Source organism: Carassius carassius, chromosome 25, assembly GCF_963082965.1.
Source record: "Carassius carassius chromosome 25, fCarCar2.1, whole genome shotgun sequence".
NCBI classification, from domain to species: Eukaryota; Metazoa; Chordata; class Actinopteri; order Cypriniformes; family Cyprinidae; genus Carassius; species Carassius carassius.
This window is the reverse complement of record NC_081779.1, coordinates 20,473,075-20,497,872: the sequence shown is the minus strand read 5'-3', so window position 1 is coordinate 20,497,872 and position 24,798 is coordinate 20,473,075. Positions and strand designations below refer to the sequence as shown.

The 24,798-nt window shown below is 37.3% G+C and overlaps 1 protein-coding gene, 1 long non-coding RNA gene and 1 pseudogene across 2 annotated transcripts in view; 1 reads left to right on the top strand and 2 right to left on the bottom strand.

Moving 5' to 3' along the window:
• The window catches only part of LOC132104390 (uncharacterized), a 28,697-nt gene extending 14,275 nt beyond the window's left edge, over window positions 1–14,422 (top strand). The window contains exon 2 of the long non-coding RNA XR_009423534.1: window positions 14,098–14,422. This is a non-coding gene — a long non-coding RNA (uncharacterized LOC132104390). The remainder of the gene's footprint in view (window positions 1–14,097) is intronic.
• The window catches only part of LOC132104389 (tRNA dimethylallyltransferase-like), a 50,700-nt pseudogene extending 32,395 nt beyond the window's left edge, over window positions 1–18,305 (bottom strand).
• Window positions 18,306–20,213: 1,908 nt separating this feature from the next.
• On the bottom strand, window positions 20,214–24,521 carry LOC132104388 (protein L-Myc-1b). The gene is made up of 3 exons (XM_059509824.1): window positions 24,181–24,521; window positions 23,101–23,696; window positions 20,214–22,054 (listed from the first exon to the last, which is right to left on the bottom strand). The coding sequence occupies exons 2-3, from the start codon at window positions 23,669–23,671 to the stop codon at window positions 21,408–21,410; spliced, it is 1,218 nt and encodes a 405-aa protein (XP_059365807.1). The 5' UTR covers window positions 23,672–23,696; window positions 24,181–24,521; the 3' UTR covers window positions 20,214–21,407.
• Window positions 24,522–24,798: the final 277 nt, after the last annotated feature.

Here is a 24,798-nt window from a genome sequence, read left to right as displayed (position 1 = left end):
GGTCCTCTGAGGGTCAGCATCATCTCTTCTCAGGTGTTTTGGATCCAGACTGGAGCTTGTGTAAATCCTAGTTACTACATAGAAACAAATAGAGACATCATTAGCATAGCTGCTGTTCCAACAAAGTAAAATTAATTAGTTTAACCCAAGCTAAAGAATAAGAATGTGCATTTGATCAGATACAACTATACTCACAATTTAAGATACATTATTCAAATGCTTGGCGAAAGAGATGCGTTTTTAATCTAGATTTAAACAGAGAGAGTGTGTCTGAACCCCGAACATTATCAGGAAGGCTATTACAGAGTTTGGGAGCCAAATGTGAAAAAGCTCTACCTCCTTTAGTGGACTTTGCTATCCTAGGAACTACCAAAAGTCCAGCGTTTTGTGACCTTAGGGTGCGTGATGGATTGTAGTGTGGTAGAAGGCTAGTTAGGTACGCAGGAGCTAAACAATTTAGGGCCTTATAGGTAAGTAATGATAATTTGTAACTGATACGGAACTTAATAGGTAGCCAGTGCAGAGACTGTAAAATTGGGGTAATATGATCATATTTTCTTGACCTGGTAAGGACTCTAGCCACTGCATTTTGGACTACCTGTAGCTTGTTTATTGAAGAAGCAGGACAACCACCTAGACGTGCATTACAATAGTCCAGTCTAGTGGTCATGAATGCATGAACTAGCTTTTCTGCATCAGAAACAGACAACATGTTTCCTAGCTTGGCAATGTTTCTAAGATGGAAGAATGCAGTTTTTGTAACATGGGAAATATTATTTTCAAAAGACAAGTTGCTGTCTAATATAAAACCCAGATTTTAGACTGTAGAAGAAGTAACAGTACATCTGTCTAGTTGCAGATTGTAATCTACAAGATTCTGTGTAGTGTTTTTGGTCCAATAATTAATATATCTGTCTTATCCGAATTTAATTGGAGAAAATTATTGGTCATCCAATATTTTACATTTTTAACACACTCTGTTAGCTTAGATAATTTAGAGGTTTCATCTGGTCTCGTTGAGATATATAGCTGAGTATCATCAGCATAACCGTGGAAGCTAATTCCGTATTTTCTATTAATATTACCAAGGGGCAACATGTATATTGAGAATAGAAGGGGACCTAGGACGGATCCTTGTGGCACTCCATATTTTACTGATGATAAATGAGATGAATCCCCATTTAAGTAAACAAAATGGTAGCGATCGAACAGGTAGGATCTAAACCATCTTAGAGCCTGCCCTTGAATACCTGTATAGTTTTATAATCGATCTACGAGTATGTCATGATCTATGGTGTCGAACGCAGCACTAAGATCAAGTAAGACTAGAAATGAGATGCAGCCTTGATCTGACGCAAGAAGCAGGTCATTTGTAATGTTAACAAGGGCAGTTTTTGTGCTATGGTGGGGCCTGAAACCTGACTGAAATTCTTCATACAGATCATTTTTGTGCAGGAAGGTGCTCAATTGATCAGACACAACTTTTTCTAAAATTTTAGACATAAATGGAAGATTTGAAATAGAAATAATAGACAGTAATAATTACCCTTGGAATTATTAAAGAGTCACTCGTTCATGAATCAAGGACATATCAGGAAGGATATAAGAGACAGAGCCTTGTTCCTGAAGTCCACCAACTGATCATATGATGGCGACACTGAGCTTGCTCCTCCTCTGTAACCTTATTGGTGACGATGTCTAGCCCTTTGTAAACCTGCAGTGAGACAGAGGTAAAACATGTCACAGGCATGTCCTACATAACTATTGTCATGATTATTTTTTTTTTAAATGAGGAATCTTTTATACTGTAAGTTGACTATTTTGCAGGCTGATATATCGGCGGATATTTAGCATTTTTCAAATATCGGCATCGGCCGATAGGTTTTTCTGTTTGGCCGATGTGTTTGAAGCAGAACTTTTATTTTGACGACGCTGAGAAAGGCAGTGCCTGAGCACACAGTGCTCACATTCTCCTCCTTGTTCACCTTTGACATTAACAGTTTTGTCTAATAACGATAGAAGTTTGTCTACTAATCAGATAAAACAGTTAAAAAAAGGAATTAAAGTATACAAATAGTATTATAATGATTGCTTTTATATTATTAGTAATAGAAAGGCAAACATTAATACTTTCTTGTTTGCCGTCAGCATTAAGCAAATACGCATTTATATCATTCAAACAAATCTTTGACTAAATAATGAACATACTAACTTAGTCGAATCCAGCTGTGAGATCTTGTGAAGTGTACATGTGTATCCAGCATGACTGCGTGTTCTCTATGTGAAGGTCGGCCCATGTTAATTGAATGCTTTAAACTTTTAATCATGATTTAAAATTATGCTGTGCTTTATGAATTAGACCCACTGTCATTTTCTCTGTGTGCTGTATGTAAAATGAGGGTTTCACTGGCTTTATATGAAAAATATGATTCCCAATGCACACAAACATCCCAGAATACTGAGTGCCCTATTGGTTAGTGTTTACTTCCTTTTTAATTATATTGTTATTAAATATATATATATATATATATATATATATATATATATATATATATATATATATATATATTTTTTTTTTTTTTTTTTTTTTAATATAAATACTTTGTCATTAAACATTTTTTTTTTTACACATTTATTTTTTAATCCAGTCAAATTATAAAGAATTTCTTAAATATGAACTAATTTTGCAAAAATTATATCAGTTATTGACCCCCCCCCACTTTCCAAGATATCAGTATTGGCTGTCAAAAAAACAAAAAACAATATCGGTCGACCACTAGTGTGAACCGTCATGGCTAAATTAAGGCCAGCTTACCATAACTCCTCTCCCCTTGCATATTGATTTCGGCAAGTTAGGAAGAAATGCTACTGAATTATTAAGATATTTTCCCCTTTGCTCTCCACAGGACATCCCTGCCATCGAAATCTTGGTAAGGGTGAATGGGGAGAACAGCATTTAAGGAGAGACAGGAATTCAGCCAATTATCTCCAGAATAGAATGGTAAACACTAATAAAGGGGTGTGATTAGTGGTTCACTAAGCTTAAGACAGACAAACTAAACATTCATAAAAGTGCAGCTTGAGTACAGAGCACAACACTTTTGGACAACTGTTGGCAAAAACACTGAAGTTTATCAGGTCAGATCAAATTGCTGAATACGTTTATATGTAAAGTGGATGTTCATATGTTAATGTGCCTAGTTAATTTCCATAAACCGCCTGGATGGACAAAGTTCCAGAACTTTGTGAGCTATCTATGGAAGCAGCATTTTAAGACCACTAGGAACACTACAGCTCTGACACAGAACATTGACGTTAGATATCCAGCTAATACGGTTACATTATGAAGGATCAATACAGCAAAGCACATGGCCTGAGAGACCAGCATGCTGGGAGCATTACAGCTCTGTGGTGAGGGCATTTCAGGTCAGATGACAGATAAACAAATGAGGGTGGTGACAAGTTCTGCAGATATTGGAAGCAGCACCTGATATAGTATCCCTTGTTATGGTCAGTGTGCTTTTAAATTAATAATAAAAAGGACAGAAATGAACTATAATTTACTATTAATAAATTGCACAAATGAAAGCCAGTGCCAATAATAGTGCATATTTCTTTCCCTAAAAATTCATCAAATCACGTTACTGTTATTTTGTCCACTCAAAATCTGCAGACTAATATTTCAAATGTTCTGTCATACTGTATAAACATTGAAGATGCTGAAGATTTTTATATGAGCAACTTATAAAACTTTGCACAGCCTTGCTAGTGGCAAATGTTTGTGCAACTGATGGAAAGTTTCTCACGAATAAACAGTGTTTGAAAGGAGTGAAGAATGAAATTTTAATTTAAATCATCAATAAATGAGATGAGATGTAGATTAAACTCCACCCCAAACAGGTTTTCAAATTGTAACATTAACTAGGCTGAGTTATAAAATTAATAAGTTAATAAATAAACTGAATAAATTGTAAATAAATCAAAGTAATGGAGAAGCGGCAAAATCTGTCAGCACACGTCAATGCCCTCTACATTTAGGTCCAGTCAGGTTCAAAATTAAATGCCGTCAGGTCAGGTCAGATTTGGGTCTAATTTCACCAATTCCGTCTCGGGTCTGGTTTTTTATTAACTTAATAAATGCATGTCGGCTTCTGGTAAGAAGTGATTCAGGTACAGTACAGATTATAGGACCCGAGAAGACCTCTAGTTTGACCACTAAAATACCACATAACTAAAAACCACAAAAAAGAAACCTTGCTACCTCCATAGAAAAAAATCTGCATACGTGTTGTTGTGTTCTTCAGAGGGGCCCTAGCATGTATGAGCTAACCTCCAGGATAAGACTAAAATTACACAAAAGAGAAAACAAGAAAAATGGGGTGGGGCGGGGGTGTATGTGTGTGGGCCCTGTGAATGCAGAGCCTGGTCATGTGGCTCTCATTAGGGGCCACGTTTCTTAAGTGCTGCAGGCATTAACGGGTTTTGTTACCTGCACCCGTTTGTTACAACCTTTCATGAGAATCTATACCAGCCTCTCACTGATACGGAGCCCACCCGGCGCTCCAAGCTTCAAATGACCAGCACATCCATTCCCCAGTGGTTATTTTATTTTTATTTACTCTAGTAGTTTAATAGAAGGCATATTTAATCTGGCATAAATACAAATTTTCCTGTAAAAAACGGAACTACAACTTGTTCAATGTGTCATGCTGGTGTGTAACATGTTGTCGATCATTTTACAGATGAAACTAATATTTTGACAACTCAAAATTTGTCGATAGTCATGTTAAATGTCTTTTTAAAAAGTACAACATATTGAAGATTGTTATATGAGAAAAGCATTTGTTACTGGTTAACGTTTAATAAACATAGGGACAATCTAGCTTGTTGTGAATTGACGGAAAGTTAATTGCAAAAAAAGTAAAAATAATTGAGATTTTCATCAATTAAATTATTTCCAAGAAAATTCCAAATGTTTCACAAAACATTTTTGTTAGTAGTTAAAGTACAGTTGATTCAAAGTGTTGTGCTGTCGTGTACATTGATATCAATAATTTTATAAATGAAACTGGAATATTTTGACCACACAAAATTTGGACAAACTTTTAAGTGTTCTGCCGTAAAAAGTACAACTCGTTGAAGATTGTTATGTGAGAAACATTTAACATTTAAAAAAAAAAATAATATATATATATATATATATAAACAATGGTACAACCTTGCTTTGAGGTTAATGTTGAAAATAGACTGCAAGTTTCTCACAAATGAACAGATTTTAAAAAAAAGATGAGGAATTAACAATTTTATTAACTGGAAATCTGTTAAAAGATTTAAGTTTTGATGTTCCTCTCAGCTTCATATTTACTTGCGTCAAATTTAAACTAGTTTCATGACCTCTATCTCACAGATATGTTTGATTTAATTGATTAACCATTGGGGATCCTTTTTTTATGATTAGCATTCCTGTTGCGTTCGCCCTGGTTTGTATGGTTAATGTCGCATTGGTGAAGTCCTGCTGTTTGGTTTCATGGCCTTCCATGATTTTAAATGGAAGGCATCTAATCCCATGCAGCTGCCTATGCATGTGTGTGTGTGTTCTAGAGAGCCAGAGTGTCTAATTGAAACTCATTATTAATGAGGACAACTGGTCCATGGGGGGATAGGGGTGTTAGGAAGAGAAAAAATGTGGACTCCTTAATTCACATCCATAATTTTCCATTCTCCAATTGTAAAAAAAGACAATTGAATAAATAACAGCATTTATGAGGTAGTAACAGTTACAGCAGGGTGTGATAATCCAAGTGCTTACCTTACCATGCGGGTTTGAGTCTCAAACCCCCAACTGCTCCCCGGGCGCCACAGCATAAATGGCTGCCCACTGCTCTGGGTGTGTGTTCATGGTGTGTGTTCACTGCTGTGTGTGTGCACTTTGGATGCGTTAAATGCAGAGCACGAATTCTGAGTATGGGTCACCACCATACTTGGCTGTATGTCACGTCACTTTCACTTTCACTATGCACAGCAGTTAAATACAAGCTACATAAACACAAAGAATGAGAAATCTACATATTTGTTTATACAGTATTATGCTGTAACATCTAATGTACATGATTAGTAAATGAAGTCTTGGAAGCACCACGTTTCACCTGGTTTATCATCAATTGTTCTGTGCCGTACCAGGTAGGCTCACATGGAAATACAACTGTAACCATACCTGACAGTCCTTAGAACAGTTCGGCCCGAGAGTAAAAGAAACAACAATATTCAAGTTCGAATGAACACATGCCAGGTGTAAAAAAAAAAAAGATTATTCGAATCTCACAATTTTAAATCGAATGCCAACACAACAAATGAATATTCGAATAATCGATTATTCTGGTTCAGTCCTACTTTAGAGTTTCACTGTCCATCAAGCATTCATCTGAATGGATGCGCAGCGCACCTATTTGATGTACCGTAAACTCTAGTGTGAAGGTGCACAGCTCACCGTCGCTTTGTCTCACACACACGCAGAGAGAGAGAATTGACACACTACATTTAAACAATATTCTTTGTTGTATTTTCCTGTCTAAATAACAACGTTCCTTTGGAATTCTTCATCAGTTTGGCGAGTAAATTAAAACATTTACTAGCCAATGGCGATTCAATTGCCAATGTGCCTGTAGGTGAAAAATTGTTCAAGCATTAGCATACCGCTCCACAACAAGAAGCTTTTAATTTGCACAAATGTATGACATCTTGATGGCAATGATAATAAATGAGAAGCCTAGTGCTTCTGTATCAGAGGTGGAAACTGGAAACTGATTTTCTGCAACACTGTACCTCCCACTACAAATTTTTAACGCCCCAATCGTGCAGTCATTCACGCTGACCCACTCTCCTGTGTCTTTCCATCCATTCCTCCTCTCCTCCAGGAATGGCTCAGTGAAGCCAAGCTAATAAATCATTCACAATGTCGCTCTTTCCCCTCACTTTAGCGCTATTGTGCATCATTATGGAGGCTTTCTGAATCGCGACACACTCAACACCCCACCCACAACTAACCCACTTCAACACCTCTTTTAAAGCTTTTCTAGGAGAAAAGAACAGGGTGCCAGGGGAGATGAGCAATGGAGAATAAATGAGCGACATCACTTCTATTTCTCGCTTCAGTCTGCACCGAGAGACCAGTGTGGGAGTTTAACTGGATATCAGGCAGATCTCTGGCTCTGTTGAGGTTTCTCAGATGCCGGGATGAATACAGACGTCACAGCGGGCATGTGCTGTGCCGCCAGTCCTAGGCAGCCAGACAGACTGACACAATTGGATTTTCATTCATTCAGCTCAAATTGAATTTAGCTGCTGGTGTGTTTGGCAAAAGGGGGAAATGGTTCCTTCCAAAAGTATTTAGCGCCTGAGCTTCAAAGCATAAAAGGCCACATTAACCTTTCCCGTCACCTGCATCTGTCAATTAGGTTATAAATCAGATGTTTACAGAAATAGTTCTGCCAAATATGACAACTCTGTCATTATTTACTCATGTCTTTATATAAAAAAAACACATATTTATATAATTTATAAGTTAATTTTAGCTTATAAACACATAATCTTTGGCAGTATTCAGCGCATATGAATGCACAGGACGCATTTGCTGCGCGGACTCACATACAGGAAGCGTTCACTTAGATGAGAGCGCAAAAACACAGCACAAAAATGAATGAAACTTATCGTTGCAGCTTGAGACAGGCTATTGTAACTGTTCAAAAACAGGCCGCATTAAAAACGTGAAGCTGAGCGCCAAAGTCGCAACGAAAATATACAGTCTATGGTGCATGCTTATTATGATTATTAGGGTAATCTACGGGAAGCGCAAGACGACAATAGTGTGAGTTTAGCAGTGCATCATGTATTCATTCAGATACCGGCTGTTATTTTCTTCTTAAGAAAAAAATTAAGATGTTCTTAATAAAATATTTGAGAACTTAAGAATTTTTCAAGAACTGCACTTAAACATTCTTACCAACTTCGTGGAATTTATCTTAAGAAATGTCTTTTATTTCTTAAGTTTTTGTGAATCCGGCCCCTGGTCAATAAGAATGTTGTATGGAAAAGAACTGTATGAACATTCTTCAAAAGTTAGTTCTGTGTGTTCCACAGAAGAAATAAAAAGCCTATAATTATAATTAGGGCTGCACAATTGATCAAATGTCTAATCGCACTTTATGGATGCCACAATTACTTAATCGTTCAAAGCGGCAATTAATGGTTCAAAGTCCACTTATGGTATATATATATATATATATATATATATATATATATATATACCATATATATATATATATACCATATATATATATATATACCATATTTTTTTTTTTTTTTTTTTTAATGGCAAAAGCACACAAAATTACTAAAAATTTAAACTAAATTGAAAATATTGATATATTGAATAAAACAGAAATATTGAATATATTGAATATAAATATTGAAAATAATACTAAAATATCACTGATAATATATAGCACATCCCCAAATATAGGTTTGAAAAGAGATTAGGCACAAAGGAAAGACATTTAAATAATTATAATGCCTGGGTGAATTATTGCATTAACAATAGATCTGATATTAATGCAAAATTTAAATCCATTAATCATTTGACAGAAGCATTAATTAGCACAGCAACCTGACTGCAATAATTGCTGGGTACATTTGCATGGCAAGGCCCCTGTGGGTTTCCAGTGCTGTCCATGCAGGTTGTGTCTGCTTTGAGGTCTGATCCATTTACCCAGCACACAGGGAGGTATAAGTGCAAACAAGTGCTCAAACAGGTGCAACACCTTATCAAAGAGTTTAGAAAAAAGGAACAGAAATTAGACAAATGCTTTAAAGGCCTGTGTCCAAAAGAGTATTCAAATCAGGTTGATAAATGATTCTCTTTGAATTACGGCTATCCTGTGCAACAGGAGAGAACAGATGAGTCAAGGCCTGTCATTTGTCATGTGGTGAAAGTTACTGGAAAAGAGAGGACGCAGATCCTTTGAGTCCAAATCGGTCTTTGAAAGAGTCTTCACATCATGTCACAAGGTTAAAGAAAGTTCAGGTAAATGGTTACTGACTATGTGAATGCACTTTCAAGGCTCCTACACTCAGATGAGAGTCTGTTGAAAGTGCATTTTAAAGTGCACTGTTTAGTGCATCTAAACATCATTCTATTCCAGTTTACAAGCCATGAGAAATTACACACACATCACCTGGGATCAAAGTCCAAAGTTTTGGGGCATTATGATGAGAGCAAAGGAGCCTGAGAAACATGTAATACTGTGTCTATGAATCTGAATGATTAGCTCTATTTGAATCACTTAAGAGATGACCCTTGATTTTGCCCACGTCATATCATAAGGTTAAAAAAAGGGGGGAAATGGCACTTAAGCATATTTTCATTTCTAATTTTTGTTTTAACATTTTTGTTTATTATATCGGCACTGAAATGTACAATGTACAAAAATAATTGAATTTGATACTTTGAAAACACATTTTAATATAATAAAGTTGGATGTTTAAATCTCTGATTTAAAGTGTCAGCTTGAAAAAGAAGGATAATTGATTTGATCCGATTTTCAACATTACCAATATCAAATTCATATGGTTAACTGGTTATCTGTGTAAATTAGATTACCTTTAGATCATATGGCACGTAAACATATGGCATGAATAACAACTTTTAAAATAATCTAATTTAGCAAGTCATTGTAGCTCAAACACGGCAGCGTGGGTGTTTGTCCAGGTTTGTGCAGGTCTCGTTTTTCTATAAACCCTTTGGATTCCTTTTACACTGATCAAAAGATGACACCTGCAAAGTGTAATACGAATCGGTACCACATCAGTGAACCCAAACACCTACTAAAGTCCATTAATAACCGTTTGCGTTTATGTCTTCTGGTTCTTCACTCTTCTGAATTGGGCCTATTAAAAAGGCTGTCGGGTCTTAAAGACCTCATGTGAAAAGCAGGATGCCCTAAGCACCCAAAATCCCTTCTTTCTTTTCTCCAGTTACGGCCTTATTGACCACAGCCGGGGTTCCCATGAGCAGTTTGTCAACCCGTGGTCTATTGAGCCCATCCCTCTGTGACCTTACATGACACTGCTCGCACCAACAGCAAGAATTTGGGTACCAGACTTCAATAAACTATTATTCAAATATTCAATCCCAACCAGACCACACAAACAATCGGTTGCTCTCTCGGATTAGTCCCATTCTAACCCTCTGTACAGTACTGCCATTCAAAATGTAAATAGTGTCCTGTGTAAGCCGCATGGCAGTTGAATGTCCATTGAAAGCTACTGAACATAATAGGCGGGTAGACACCATTTCAGCACGTCAATAGCGTGCAACAAAAAAAGCCCAACTCACTCTTGGACAAACATGCATTTACTATCTACGAACAAATGTGATACTTTTCAATATACTCCACAGATACACAAAACAAACTGCAGCTAGGTCAATCCAAATCTTTCATTGTGTCTCTTGTGGAGCGTTACCACCAGCGAGGGGTTTTGGAGGAGCCAGCTTGCAGCACAGTGTGTGAGCAGTGGATGGGACTGCAGTGCAGCACAAGGGAGGATTTTTATTAGCGTAACCCAATTAACTGCACCAGGTGACAGCCATGCCACTCTTAATAGAGCAATACATCCTCAAGGAGGTCGCATGAGGGAAGGACAACTAAAGGTTCAAATCTTCTATGAAAAACATCAGTGGCGCTTGCCTGTACCAAAGTCACCATGGGAGTTGCTAGAGTATTCAAGAGCATTCAAAATAAGTTTAGTGCAATTATCAAATCACAGAGGTTGAAATTTAACTAAGTAAATACATGTGCTCCATATTTTAGAGTGAAGTGAGGCACTGTGTTTGTTTATCCATTCATGATCCAGTGTTTTCAGTATCTCAGAATGGCTCAGTTCGCAATAACTTATCAGCGCATGTGGTTTTTTTAGTTGCTTATAACAAGTGGGAATCCACCAACCATCTTACCAATCTTGGAATGAGAAGCTCTTATAAAACGCCTGTTCTCAGTAAAAGAGCCATTTTTAAAAGCGCTCTGTGAAATTCAACCAAAATAAAACCTAATGGTTTCAAGTTGGAAGATTAAGAAATGAAGGCAGTCATAAATATTAGAATTGTAATTTTAAAGTCTGAATGTATGTCTGAAGGGAATTATAAATTAAAACAATCAAAATTATACAATGTAATTTAGATTAAAACTGCTCATTGTTGCATGTATGCAGCATCTTTGTTCGATCATGATTAAAATTCAGTGGTTGCCTCATTTTAAATGGGCCCTGACAAAGCCTTATTTTGTTTAGATGAAAATAAGTATTTTTTGTTATTTTTTTAATTTTGAGGCTTGTTTTAAAATTTCAATTTAGTTCTGTTATTTATATTTACATTATATTTAAATTTTGTCATTTAGCAGACTCTTTTATCCAAAGTGACTTACAAATGAGAACAATAGAAGCAGTCAAAACCAACAAAAGAGCAATAATATTCAAGTGCTATATTAGTATATTAATATAGTGTTATATTTCAATTTCACAAAGAAATGTGCAGCATTTTGTACAAGCAAATATAAAAGGACACATTTAATTTATAATTTGTCTAAAATCTCATTTTGTAAAAAATAAATAAATAACTTCGAATCCTGAGTTGAGTGAATCGTTACATCCCTACATATTATAAATATATAACCACAAAATGTTTGGCCAAATTGTGCAGCCATACAAACGGGCAAAAGAAGATTGCAATTAGATTTTTTCCCAAATCTCGGAGCCCTACCCAAATCTCTATGATATTCTTGTCTCTAGATATGGCTCAAGGCCCTCCTTGAAATGTAAGTTTATTTTGCATGTTTCACCAACTAGGCAAAAGTCATAAGTCAAAGCCCATCTCTCTTCAACAAGCCACACAATTTGAGGTATCATTCATGTCTTTAGCCCAAATGTGCAGGACACAAACTGAAGTTTAATACTAAGGGTTAGGGATTGAGCAAGTAAACACAGCTGATAAAGGAGTTATTGAATAGCAAATAGGGCTAGATATTTAAACAAAAATGCATGTCAAAATTTTTAAGAGAAGCTATAACAGAGCAAACGTCTTAAGGATACTTTGCCAATGATGTAATCTCTGTGCTGCATTTAGAAAGATTATGTAATTATCTGAGAAAATTATCATAATTTTAACTTTGTACGTCAGAGCCACACTTTCAAGCTATAAAATACACAAACTACACCCAGTTCAGCTTAGGGTACGGTCTAAATTTCAACATCCTGAATGAGGCTTTAATGTACAATTAAACTGGCCCAAATTCAAAAGCAGAAAAGTCCCTTTCTACCAAGAATAATAGACAAGCCTATATGCAAATGTTGTACCAAACCTTCACTAAGCCCACCCCCTGGGCTCCCAGGCCTTGCTTCCAGGGGCCCTGAGGGCACAATGGGGTCCATACAGCCAAAGCCTTTTCATCCATTACTGACACAGATTTGGTAGAGGATGCACCTCAGCAAATTTACCTGATCATAGCTGCAAAGTGCTGGAAGATATGGTAGTAAAAATAAACTTGACTAATAGGCCTGTCGCAATTGCCGATAAATCAAAGAATCGCACGATAAAAAAAAAAGCAGCTCAATAATTTTTTCGGCCGCGATAATTTCTTTTTGCAATTTTTATTTAAAAAAAATTTCAAATGTCATGATGCGGGGTTAGTCTGGAGCACAGCCTGTGGACAGCCCGCGGTAGAAAACATCCCCTCCGATGGCACAGATGTCCTGGGAATAAAGAGATAACGTCTCGCTAGAGTGACCAGCTTTGGGAAGCGCCTTTCATTTGCTTGTGGATGTCTGCGTCTCAAGTGATACTGCATTATACTTAAACTACTTTTTTATTTTAATATCGCGTAGCATATTTTGCAAGTAACTTCGTTGCCCTTTCTCTCTAAATGGTCCCACATAGTAGCCTACTTTTTGCTCGCTTCATTTGGCTTGCAGTTGTTAAGCCCCTCCTGAAAAAGAGCAATCTTGATAACACCATTTTGAGCAATTTTAGACCAATATCTAATCTTCCTTTTATAGGCAAAATTGTAGAAAAGGTAGTTTTTAATCAGATGAACAAATACTTAAACTCAAATGGATACCTGGGCAATTTTCAATCTGGTTTTCGACCGCATCACAGCACAGAGACAGCACTCATTAAGATAGTAAATGATATTCGCTTAAATTGTGACTCTGGCGAAATATCGATGCTGGTATTGCTAGATTACTGTGCTGCGTTTGACACTGTCGATCATAACATACTACTAGAGAGACTGGAAAACTGGGTCGGGCTTTCTGGGATGGTACTTAAATGGTTCAGGTCATACTAAGAAGGGAGAGGTTATTATGTGAGTCTAGGTGAGCATAAGTCTAAGTAGAGGTCCATGACATGTGGAGTCCCACATGGCTCAATTCTTGCACCGCTCGTTTAGCCTGTATATGCTTCCACTAAGTCAAATAATGAGAAAGAACCAAATTGCCTATCACAGCTATGCTGATGATACCCAGATTTACCTAGCCTTATCTCCAAATGACTACAGCCCCATTGACTCCCTCTGCCAATGCATTGATGAAATTAATAGTTGGATGTGCCAGAACTTTCTTCAGTTAAACAAGGAAAAAAACTGAAGTCATTGCATTTGGAAACAAAGATGAAGTTCTCAAGGTGAATGCATACCTTGACTCTAGGGGTCAAACAACTAAAAATCAAGTCAGGAATCTTGGTGTGATTCTGGAGACAGACCTTAGTTTCAGTAGTCATGTCAAATCAGTAACTAAATCAGCATACTATCATTTAAAAAACATTGCAAGACTTAGATGTTTTGTTTCCAGCCAAGACTTGGAGAAACTTGTTCATGCCTTCATCACCAGCAGGGTGGACTATTGTAATGGGCTCCTCACCGGCATTCCCAAAAAGACCATTAGACAGCTGCAGCTCATCCAGAACGCTGCTGCCAGGATTCTGACTAGAACCAGAAAATCTGAGCATATCTCACCAGTCCTCAAGTCCTTACACTGGCTACCAGTTACATTTAGGATTGATTTTAAAGTACTTTTACTAGTATATAAGTCACTAAATGACCTAGGACCGAAATATATTGCAGATATGTTCACTGAATATAAACCTAACAGACCACTCAGATCACTAGGATCGAGTCAGTTAGAAATACCAAGGGTTCACACAAAACAAGGGGAGACCGCCTTTAGTTACTATGCTGCCCGCAGTTGGAATCAGCTTCCAGAAGAGATCAGATGTGCTAAAACACTAGTCACATTTAAATCTAGACTCAAAACCCATCTGTTTAGCTGTGCATTTATTGAATGAGCACTGTGCTATGTCCGAACTGATTGCACTATATTTTCACTGTTTTTTTTTTATGTCAAATCATTTTCTGTTTTTAAATTCATTTTAAGTAAATGCTTTAATCATTTTAAAAGTTTTAAAATTGCTTGTTTTATTTTTGTTAATATTTTTCTTCATAATTATTTTACTTTCTTATATGTAAAGCACTTTGAATTACCATTGTGTACGAAATGTGCTATATAAATAAACTTGCCTTGCTCAGCTAAATATGTCTGTAGGCGTGTGGTTGCATGTGTCAACACGGCCAGTGAGTTCACACACACATACACACACACACACACACACAGAGGCCAAAGCTCCTCCTTTCCAAAGCGCTCGGGCAGTTGGGCTCCTGAGGCGTCTGCTGTTGCTAAGCATCCATCAGCTGCGATATCTGTTACAAAAAGGAAATTTCAGTAATGGATTTCCACCACCAAAAAACCCTTGCTGTAACTCTGCTACAAGATTTATTTACGAAGAAAAGTGAAAAACTCTGCAGTGTTTGGGTGCACCCCATTTTTCAAAAACCACAGGGAATTTCACCCTGAAGGAAGCTGATTGAGTTGGTTCTTTCATATGACCTGGTGCGCTTGCGTCATTATGAAAAGCGGAGATGTTTTTTAACTAGATACGGTGTGGATGCGCCTGGAAAAAACTAGCGCGTCGCACAGCGGCGCTACCATTATGAGCGTGCATACCGCATTTGAAATAACGAACTTGAGCGCCCAAAACGCGCAATATGTGAACAGCCCCTTCATATGTCAAAATGTTTACTTTCAGTTAACGGTTAAACTGTCAATATGAGCATCCCTAACTGGCATATAAAAATAATATAACATACAAACATACAAAATTTATTAATTTTAAGCCACACGAAAGTCAACATGTTGGTATTTCTTGCTCTGAATCTGCCATAAAATAAAATAAAAGTTTATTAATCTTTGAAAAGGTGTACCTGCGTTATTATGCCATTAACATTATATTAGATGAAACTGGTCTTAGAACGACAATTGTGTGGTTTATAACAATTATTTCTTGGACAATTTATCGTCCAGCTAAATTTGTTATCGTGACAGGCCTATTCATTTCAATTCACTAAAGACACAGTAAAGCTTTGTTCCAATTCTCAATATTTGCACTATAACAATACAGGACTCGAGGCAATTAGATAAGTATGATTAAACCAAAATGCATTTGCATACAAAGTAAAGCTACAGTGTGCAAATGTCCAGCACATTTGAAATTGTCATCGACAGTGACCAATGAGCTTCTACTCACATTGAGGAACTAGCAAGCCACTGTCATATTCAAATCTGATTCAAACCACATATTACAAATGTAGATCGTTATCTTTCACTATAGTTCACAGCAACTGCATGTAGTTTTTTACATTTCTGTGAATTTTTGGAGCTCCCTACAGTAATTCACTGTAATTGCAGAGGATAGCTGTACACGGGCATTTATTGTTAACAAAGCAAACCACCCTTTTCAATGTATTTCACTCCCACTCACTAAACTTACATACTCCCAGAAAGGATGTCAAGGTGCAGAGTGTGGGAAAGAAACAGAACCCATTCGCCCTGTTAGAAATAAGTGTATCATAAAAACGATTCACTGGTTCAGCCTAGATATGTGCCGGTATTCGGTAAAGCGATATATCACGTTAATGAGTATGCACGGTATTGTTATTGTGGGAACTTCTAAATACCGTGAATAATTATATATTACAAATTATTCCGAATTTGGAATTAATTTTAAGTATACTATTCCCATCAACTGGTCAAAATGCACAACACGCTGTATGCTGCTTGAAAGACGCCTGTGCGCTCTGATGCACTACATTCTAAAACATATTTAAATCATTTAATATAGCCATTCAGATTTGTGTATTCGCTACGGGGTTCATCGCAGCACCAAATACTTAAATATTTAGACTTAATAGGCTATTTACTTTCAAAACCTTTTTTGAACTACAACATGCCATAGATATTTTTTTAAAGTGTTTTGATTCTTTATTGTTCATTCACACTTTACATTAGGGCTTCATTAGTTAACATTAGTTAGTTAAACTGCCAAAGAAAAATTATTCTGAACATTCATAAATCTTAGGTATTCCAATATTTAATAACACGCTGTTAAAAAAAGTTGCAAATTTGTTATTTAATGAGCTAACATGAACAAAGACTTGTGTTTTTTAACAAAGATTAATAACTTAAGCAAATGTAGCTATTGCTCATTGTGAATGTTAATAGCTAACTAAAGAGGTCTTATTGTAAAGTGATACCTATGGGTCTTTATAGTTCTTTTGCACTTTAATCTGTGTAAAACTTTAAACTTTATATATGTTTCTGTATTGCTTTATTGTATTTAAATGTTCAGTTATTTTTGTTAGAAAAAAAATATTAAACCTGTTATACTGTATTATGACAACTTTTTTAACGAAATAGCAATACCGTGATTATACCATGATAAAAGCATTAGCAATTAATTGCAAAAGGAAAATTTTATACTGTCATATCCCTAGTTCAGACCCCAAAATAATTTTTTTCTTTCTTTCTTTTTGTTTTATGCTATTTGAGCATAAGAAACGATATTTATGGGGCAGTTCCAGTCAGATTTTGTTGCTGACTTGAAATATTTAAATGTGAGTGTGGCAAGTGTGTGTTTTATTTTTTATGATTTCCTCATTTCAAGCAGACGGCCCTTGGCCTTGCACACCCCAAATAACTGCCCAGAGTCGTTGCAAATACTCTAAAAATATATAAATAAAATAACAAAAGATATCTTGCCTATGTACTGCTTTTGAGTTCTCTGTGAACTGCCCAATACAACCTGGCAGCAGAACTAAAAGCCCATGAAACAAGCAAAGAACGCAGACATCTAATCGTGTACTTCTCTGGGTATCTGTATCAACTGAGTAAAGTCACTGGGATTCACAGCAATGCTAACGGACTGCTTTCTCCAAATATTATATAGACCATGATCTAGAGTAGGCACTGGATGGTTCAATTATTTTGTAAGACATCATTCATACGTTATGTAACATGCACTGTTATGCGCATGCTCAAAATATCTCCAGCTTTGGTCAGAACTATTCATAACCAAAAGTAACTACTGCAGATGATCACTTCTATCCATTTAATGAAACCCATTAAAACAGATCATGTCAGAAAACTGAGCAATGCCCACCTTTAGATTAGCAATGCATGATTTACCAAATCAACTTAAATGTAAGTCAGTTATTACACGTTGCTTGACATAACCCTGGTGTTTGTGGCAGACCAGTAGACACGACTTTAATCTTGGCTTTATGACAAATTTATGAATTATGATCGCGTGGAGCATTATCAAAAAATGTCGTCCAAAGGTGGACACGAAGAGAAAGAAAAAAACTCTGAAACCTTAAACGAGTACGATGCGCTTTCCAAGTTTGTTCCAATCTATTTTCGGGGGGGAATCTAATTAATCATATTTTGGAGTCCATATGCTTTTGGCCAACTGATATTCTAGTTTAATACGATAAAAAACGTGCTGCATTTAATGTCTCAGCAAACCAAAGCTTCAGACAAATCATGTTGTTCCAATGTAAAGCACTAACTCATTTTTCAGCTCTGCTGTTTTAAGATGATTTATTATTCTACAGTCATTTATTAATCTCAATGCCCTTTCACTTGCTTTCCTGTTTGACAGATGAAGCAGCGGATCGCTCGACTCACCTGCATGGAATCCGCGCTTATAATTTCCACATTAAGCCTTTTCCCGATCTCGATAGCCAGTTTGGATTTGCCCGTTCCCGTGGCTCCTAGAATCACCACTAAAGACGGGCTTATGACTCTCCTGGGCACACGCGTGGCGGCCGCCATGACAGCAACCTCTCGCGGCTGTAGAACGATCTGAGCACGCGCGGAAATTCTGCGGCGGAGGAGGGAACTGTCTCCAAGCAACTAACACTGTTTCCATAGGAACGGGATGGAAGGACTCGGCTTCAGCAGGTAAGTCACGGGAAGGTAAGGGTGTCTCATTCAGAAACAGGACAGAAGTTCAACAATCGAGCAAAAAGTTATTGGGAAACAGGATTTGCAATATATATGGACAACAAAATGGGTCTGCTTGTTCCAAACAAGGAAAAACAAAATCTAGTAAATATGTAGAAAAAAACTAATTTTCATCACTTATGCACTAATAACATAATTATTGCTAGCAGTGCTGGCTAGTAACCAAAAATGAAGTACATTTATAAATTTAGCATTTATTGATTTATTTTTATTTATTTATTCTTTCATTAATTTATTTGTAGTTGGATTATATTACATTTCAAAATGCTCATAATCAGATTGCAGTTACTTTTTATGGATTACATAATTACATAATTACATACCCACACAATGGCATTAATCATTCAAAATTTATTAATTGTCCCTAATCATTCTTTTTTTTTTTTTTACCCTATTTCTTTATATATATATGTATACGTGTGTGTGTGTGTGTGTGTGTGTGTGTGTGTGTGTGTGTGTGTGTGTGTGTGTGTGTGTGTGTGTTACAAAACAGTCCCATTAGAATCTACAGGATAAATTAGTCTGTACTCTAAAAAAGTCGTCAATAAAAGTAATTAAATATGTAATTATAGTTTATATTAATAACTACCATTTTTATAGTGTAATTTGTAATCAGTAATGCAATTAATTTAGCAATTAATCTACTCAGCAATGAGTGCTATTTATTAGTAGTATGGTGAAACTAGTATCCGTATTCTTCAGTGCAATGATGAGGGCTTTCAGCTTTCACTGACATGTCTGATGAGTTGGCACAGCTCTTAATCTTTACGTTTGCTGCTTTGACTTTAGCAGGTCAGCTTGTGCACCTTCCGGAAGAACACGGGTATGAATAGCTCTCATCTGTCTCCTTGGCAACTGAGCGTTCTGCGCCACGGAAGAGAGATGCTCGTTGCCATGGTAAAGGCCACTACGACGTGTCAACTAAAAGTAGCTCTTGCTAATGAAACGATCAAATCGAGTTCACACACTCTCACACGGGTGTTGATGAAGTGAAATAGCTCTTATGCCACACATAGTAAAACCTCGCCCTTTTTTCTGACACAAGCGAGCCAGGATAATACTGTTTAAACAGTCATGGTGCATTTCATAACCACTCATTGGCTCATTGATCAAGAGATTATTTAAAAACGGCCAAAAATCTGTCTTAAGGTCATTTTAAAGAGAAAGTTCACCCAGATGTCAACCATTTACTAACCCTGTTGTTATTCTAAGCCTGTATGAGTCACTCTTCACATTCATTGCATCTTTTTTCTTCATAAAAGGCATCTTATGTTCCACAGAATTAAATCATGCATGTCTGGAACAACACAAGACTGAAATGATGACAGATTGTTTACGAAAGAACTAACATTTAAGTCTTATTCTGTTAAAACGTTAAATTTTCATGCATGGCTTCAGGTGTATGCAACCAAATCCGAAAGCATTTAAGTGGAGTTAAAAGCTAATTAACAAAGAAAGACAAGCATGCTGACAGGATTTGAACTGAATTTATTTTATTGTTCACCCAATTTTGAGTTTATGTATATAGGCTTATGAGGTACAGAACACAAAGTGCTTAGACGATGCTGCTGCCATTCTCCTCCCGTTATGACACCTGATGACAAGTGACAAAAGTGAAAGAAAAAACAACAACAGGTTACTGATGGTATATGCATCCCTGGTGTGAAGTACTGTCTATTTCTGATATTATTTATTTCTGATTGATCTCATGGCAACACTGAATATACAAATAGAAGTCACCTCAATCAGTAATGTGGTGATTGCTTTGAGCACATGACCTTTATTTTTGACAAATAATTGAATGACAAATGACCATGTGCATAAACTTCAAATGACCACATAGTCATATTGGGAGATAAGTAAGCATATGCCATCAGTACAACTTTATATTTAAATAGAAATCATACAATTAATTCTGTAAGAAAATATAACTAGTACAAAATTCTTTTTAGCATTTTTTTCTGCCACAAGAGTGAAAAGCCAAAGAAATTTCCGAACACAAAGGGAATAGTCAGTGAAAACAGCATAAAGTGGCTAGTGATGGAAATGAAACGTTGATAGTTTTGTTTTATTTATCTTTTTGACATTTTTTACAACTTTTCTTAACAAAAATAGAAACTTTGAGATCTCTAGGGAAGGCAGGAGGCAAGTTTTAGGACTAATGACAGAAAAACTGAAAATAAAGTATATTAACAGTGCTGATTTTCATATTCAAAACACAAAGTATGTATTTTTACACAATGTCCTGTACACCACTATTATTATATACATATGTCTGAAGAATATGCCACAGTTTATATACACTGCAAGGCTGTGCTGGACACTGTCCTGACTGTTCAAGATAACAATAGTATACAATAACTGAAAAAACTGTGGAACACAATGTAACAAAGCAACAGTGATGCAACTTCCTGTCTGTTAAACTTATTCTGTCATCATGTGGCAACGGGGGCACACAGCTCTCATTAAATTTAGGTTAATTTAGATAAAGCACTATTAACGGAGAAGTTACTTTGAATATTTACCCAGATAAATTCAAGATTCCCCCGCCAAAAAAGGCTTGATGGTTTAGAATATCAATTACACCAGCATTTAAATTTGCTACAATTTCAAACAATGCCTTATTTGGCATGCTAATTCAATTAAATAATACTTCCCCGCCAAAATACTTAAGCTTTCGCAAAAGAATTTAAGATAACGCACATTCATGGTTTAAATCTTTACATTTCAAATGAAAATCTGAAATTATGACCCGCTTTGGAAAATGCTTGAACCAGTTCCACAGCTTCCACAAGTTCGTCTCCCCCGTTGCGAAGGCAAATGTGCAAAGAACAAAAACTGAAGAACCAATCTCAAAATACAGAGTCCGTTCCATTAAATATCCCAATTTTGGAGAAAACTCAGTTCTACACCGTTCCTATTGAAAAAAATGGCTGGTCTGTGAAGGTTTATGCCCGTTTTAGTTCAGCAAGTCTTCGTAGTAACTGCTGTTGTCTGTTTTTCAGCTGCTTCTTCACGTGGGCCTTCTGTTTGTCGCTGACATGCAGCGTACGCAGGTATTCTGTGGCCTTGGTCAAGATCACAACTTTGGGCGTCTTGGGACAGTCAACCAGCCCTGGGATCTCATCCCGAAGGGCCAGAAATCTGGAACGGAGGTCATTGCGTCTTTTCCGCTCCAAGAAGTTATGCGTTTTACGCTTGTCCGTGTCCTCACAGTCTGAACTCTGAGGGCTGGATGGTTGGGATTTGAGGTGGTAGGATGTGTGTGTTGGAGAATCAGAGACCGTCTGAGATGGGGTGGGGACTGAGGGGGAAGGAAAGGAGCTTTTTCTTTCTGGGGTTTGGGGTGTGGAACCCACTCGTGGCTGCAAGGTCTCTTGCCTGATCTTCTTGCGAGGTGGCTCCTCTTCAGGATAGCTGTCGGGAGAGCGAGCAGCGTAGTTGTGCTGTTGTTGGTGAATGGAGATGTGGAAACTCTTCATGCAAGTGTCATAGGGGTCTGCACGAACTGTGATGGTCACTGGTTTACGGGCGTTCACCAAGCGCAATTTCTTCTGCTTATGTTCCACCGTCACTACATCAATCTCTTCATCATCTGAAAGAGCAACAGAAAGAAATGTAGATTGACTGTATGTGCAACACCATTCCACTCACCCATTCTAGCATGTTAGAAACTCCATTCAGAAAGTAAGATCTTATTAGATGGGTTCCGAAACTACAAGATGAATCGTAGGTTTCTTTCAGTTCCCTATTCTCAGCAAGAGGAAAGTAAGAGGCTTTGAACTGCAATAATGAACTTGGAGTCACCTCTGATGTGTATTTTGATAAGAGAAGCATATGTTGTGAGTTCCCTCTACTCTGATTTCACTATGCAATTACTTCTAGTATGGAGCACAAAGCATAATGTTCGTCACAAAATCAGAAATCCACTATTAAAAGTTATATCTAAGCAGAAAATAAATTAATAAATATTTTTCGGGTCCATAAAAAGAAAGTAAATGGTATCCAGTGTTTTTTGGACACCTTTGACTTTCATTGCATGGATAAAAAGAGCTGTAATATATCTTTGGTATTCTGCAGAATGTCATACCACAAAATGACATGAGCAAATGATACAGAACTTTTCTTTTTGGCAAAACGTAAGTTGCATGTGCCCTTCAAGTGAAAATATAGAATAAAATTAAAGACCCCTCCCCCTCCCAAAAAAGGTGGAAAACTTCAGGTACTTATTGTTCTTTCATGGACAACTGAGTGGCCCCTGGGTGTCACTTTAGGATTCAAGCATCCTTATTATAGGTTTCTGCTGCTGGCACCGCCCACAACTAAAACAATTTCTCCTTTTGTTCCACTTGAGGAATGTGGAAGCTCAGCACACTATTACATTCCACACATATTCGAAATGAAATGCCAAGCTAAATCCCATGGCACCAATGCAACTTTTCTATTCAAGTATGTCAGGGTTTTTCTTAGTTCTACTTAATGCACAAATGAATGGTAACTACTGCACTGCATGATCATAGACATTGAGATCCGTCAGGTGTCGAAATGAGGTGTCAACACAACTGCAAATTTACATTGTTCGGCAAATAAAGTGAGATGTATTGGTATGTCGCGTTTAAAAATCAACATCTCGTGCTTTACCAGAGGAGTCGGTGCGAGATTCTGACCCGGATGACACCTGTTTCTTGCAGCTGCTGTTCAGGGGGAAGGTAAGGACAGCTGCTGGATCCACGCAATCTGTCGCCAAGCTGTTGAGAGCAGGCGCGTCCGCTGGGACGCAATGCGCCTTGCTTGAGAGCTTCGACTGCGCAGAGCAGGACAAGCGCCCGCTGACAACTTTCTCCTGCTTCTGACTGGCGGAAAAACTGCTCCACATGCAGTCGTGAATAATGATGGAGCTCAAGTTCTCCAGAGTGTCCTCCGCGTTCAGTTTGCACGGTCCCTCCTGCTCGTCGTCCTGCCCTATGAACTGGGACACCCACTCTAGTCTGTCCACTGGAGATGGACCGGTACCTTCCAGTCTCCTCACGGGCGACAGGGGCGGGGTTGGCACGAGCTCGAATTTCTTCCAAATGTCCTCACTTGGCGCCGTCGATTTGAAGAAGAAGTCCTCGTCCAAGTTGAGATCGTCGTAGAAATAGTGCTGATATTGGTCGTATTCCTCCATCTCCCACTTCTCATTTCGCGATGCGTTTGCACTAATTCCTGGCATTGGTGTCTTCCTCAGAGCTCAAGATCTGAAAACCACAATTGATCCGCTTTTAAAAACAATCCGATCTTACGGTGCTCTGTGAGAGATAATCGACTTACAGCACTTCATTTTTATTTTCAATGAGCTTCTAGTAGCTATATAATTACAAAAAAATGTATTAATTTAAATCTTAATAACAAATTATACTAAATAATATAAATTATGAATTAATTATTATTTCATTAACAATGTGCATGCAAATGTATTATTATGAGATGTCATTATTTTATAAACGTCTTAACGCGATACTAGAGTATTTGGTCTGCATGCAGTTCCACTGTACAAAACTTGAAGTTTCGCAACATAGGCTATTTCTATTACATAATACAACAATGTACCGTTTCATGTAAGTAAATAGGCTACACTACAAATGTCTTATAGAATTGCTCTCTAGCCTATTTGTTGTAAAATGCCCCAACATCGATTAAGGTCAACCAAATAAATTAGGCGTTCCTTGCTTAAACACTTACCCTAGTACAGATCCGGGAAAGAGTATGTTGCCTGTCATTTGAGACGCGAAAATAAGGTGTTGCGGTTTACCGGTGAGCCTCAGCTAAATGTTTTGCACAAAAAGCTTTCATGTCAACAGGTTAAGAAAGCGTCATCAGCTGTTTGTTGAATAATCCTGTCTTGTGTTGGGTTTCTCGAGTGTGGTTTTGTATTATCCGGCTGTTTAGAAGTTGAGTTGCGAGGATGTTTGCTAGTTTGCAGTCGGCTTCCTCATGAGAACTTAGCTTCTCTCTGCACCCTTTATCGCGTTTGTGTGCTCCTTCTCAAGCCGCGGCTCGCGCTCACTATAGACACCTGAAACGAGTACCCAGCCAAAGTAGTGGCTGGATTTGCATATGGGCGCTGACCACGCCCACTGCTTAAAGTGACAGGATCTGCTCCAAAGGTTCATTTGAGATTTGGGTGTCTAGGGATAAATTCAGATCGTGATTGGGAGAAATGTTTAATAGACTTGTCTCTTCAGATTTGAAAACACTTTTAAGACGATATACTCTATATCAGCTCAACAACATGACATTTGCAAGATTTAAATAAAAATGCATTTTACATTATACCAATGCCAGATATTATCTCTTTGA

Coding starts and splice junctions, on each gene's coding strand:
- LOC132104388 (XM_059509824.1), bottom strand. CDS start 23,671: ATGCCAGGAATTAGTGCAAACGCATCGCGAAATGAGAAGTGGGAGATG. Junction 22,055..23,100: donor ATCTCGCACCGACTCCTCTG/GTAAAGCACGAG, acceptor TTGCTCTTTCAG/ATGATGAAGAGATTGATGTA.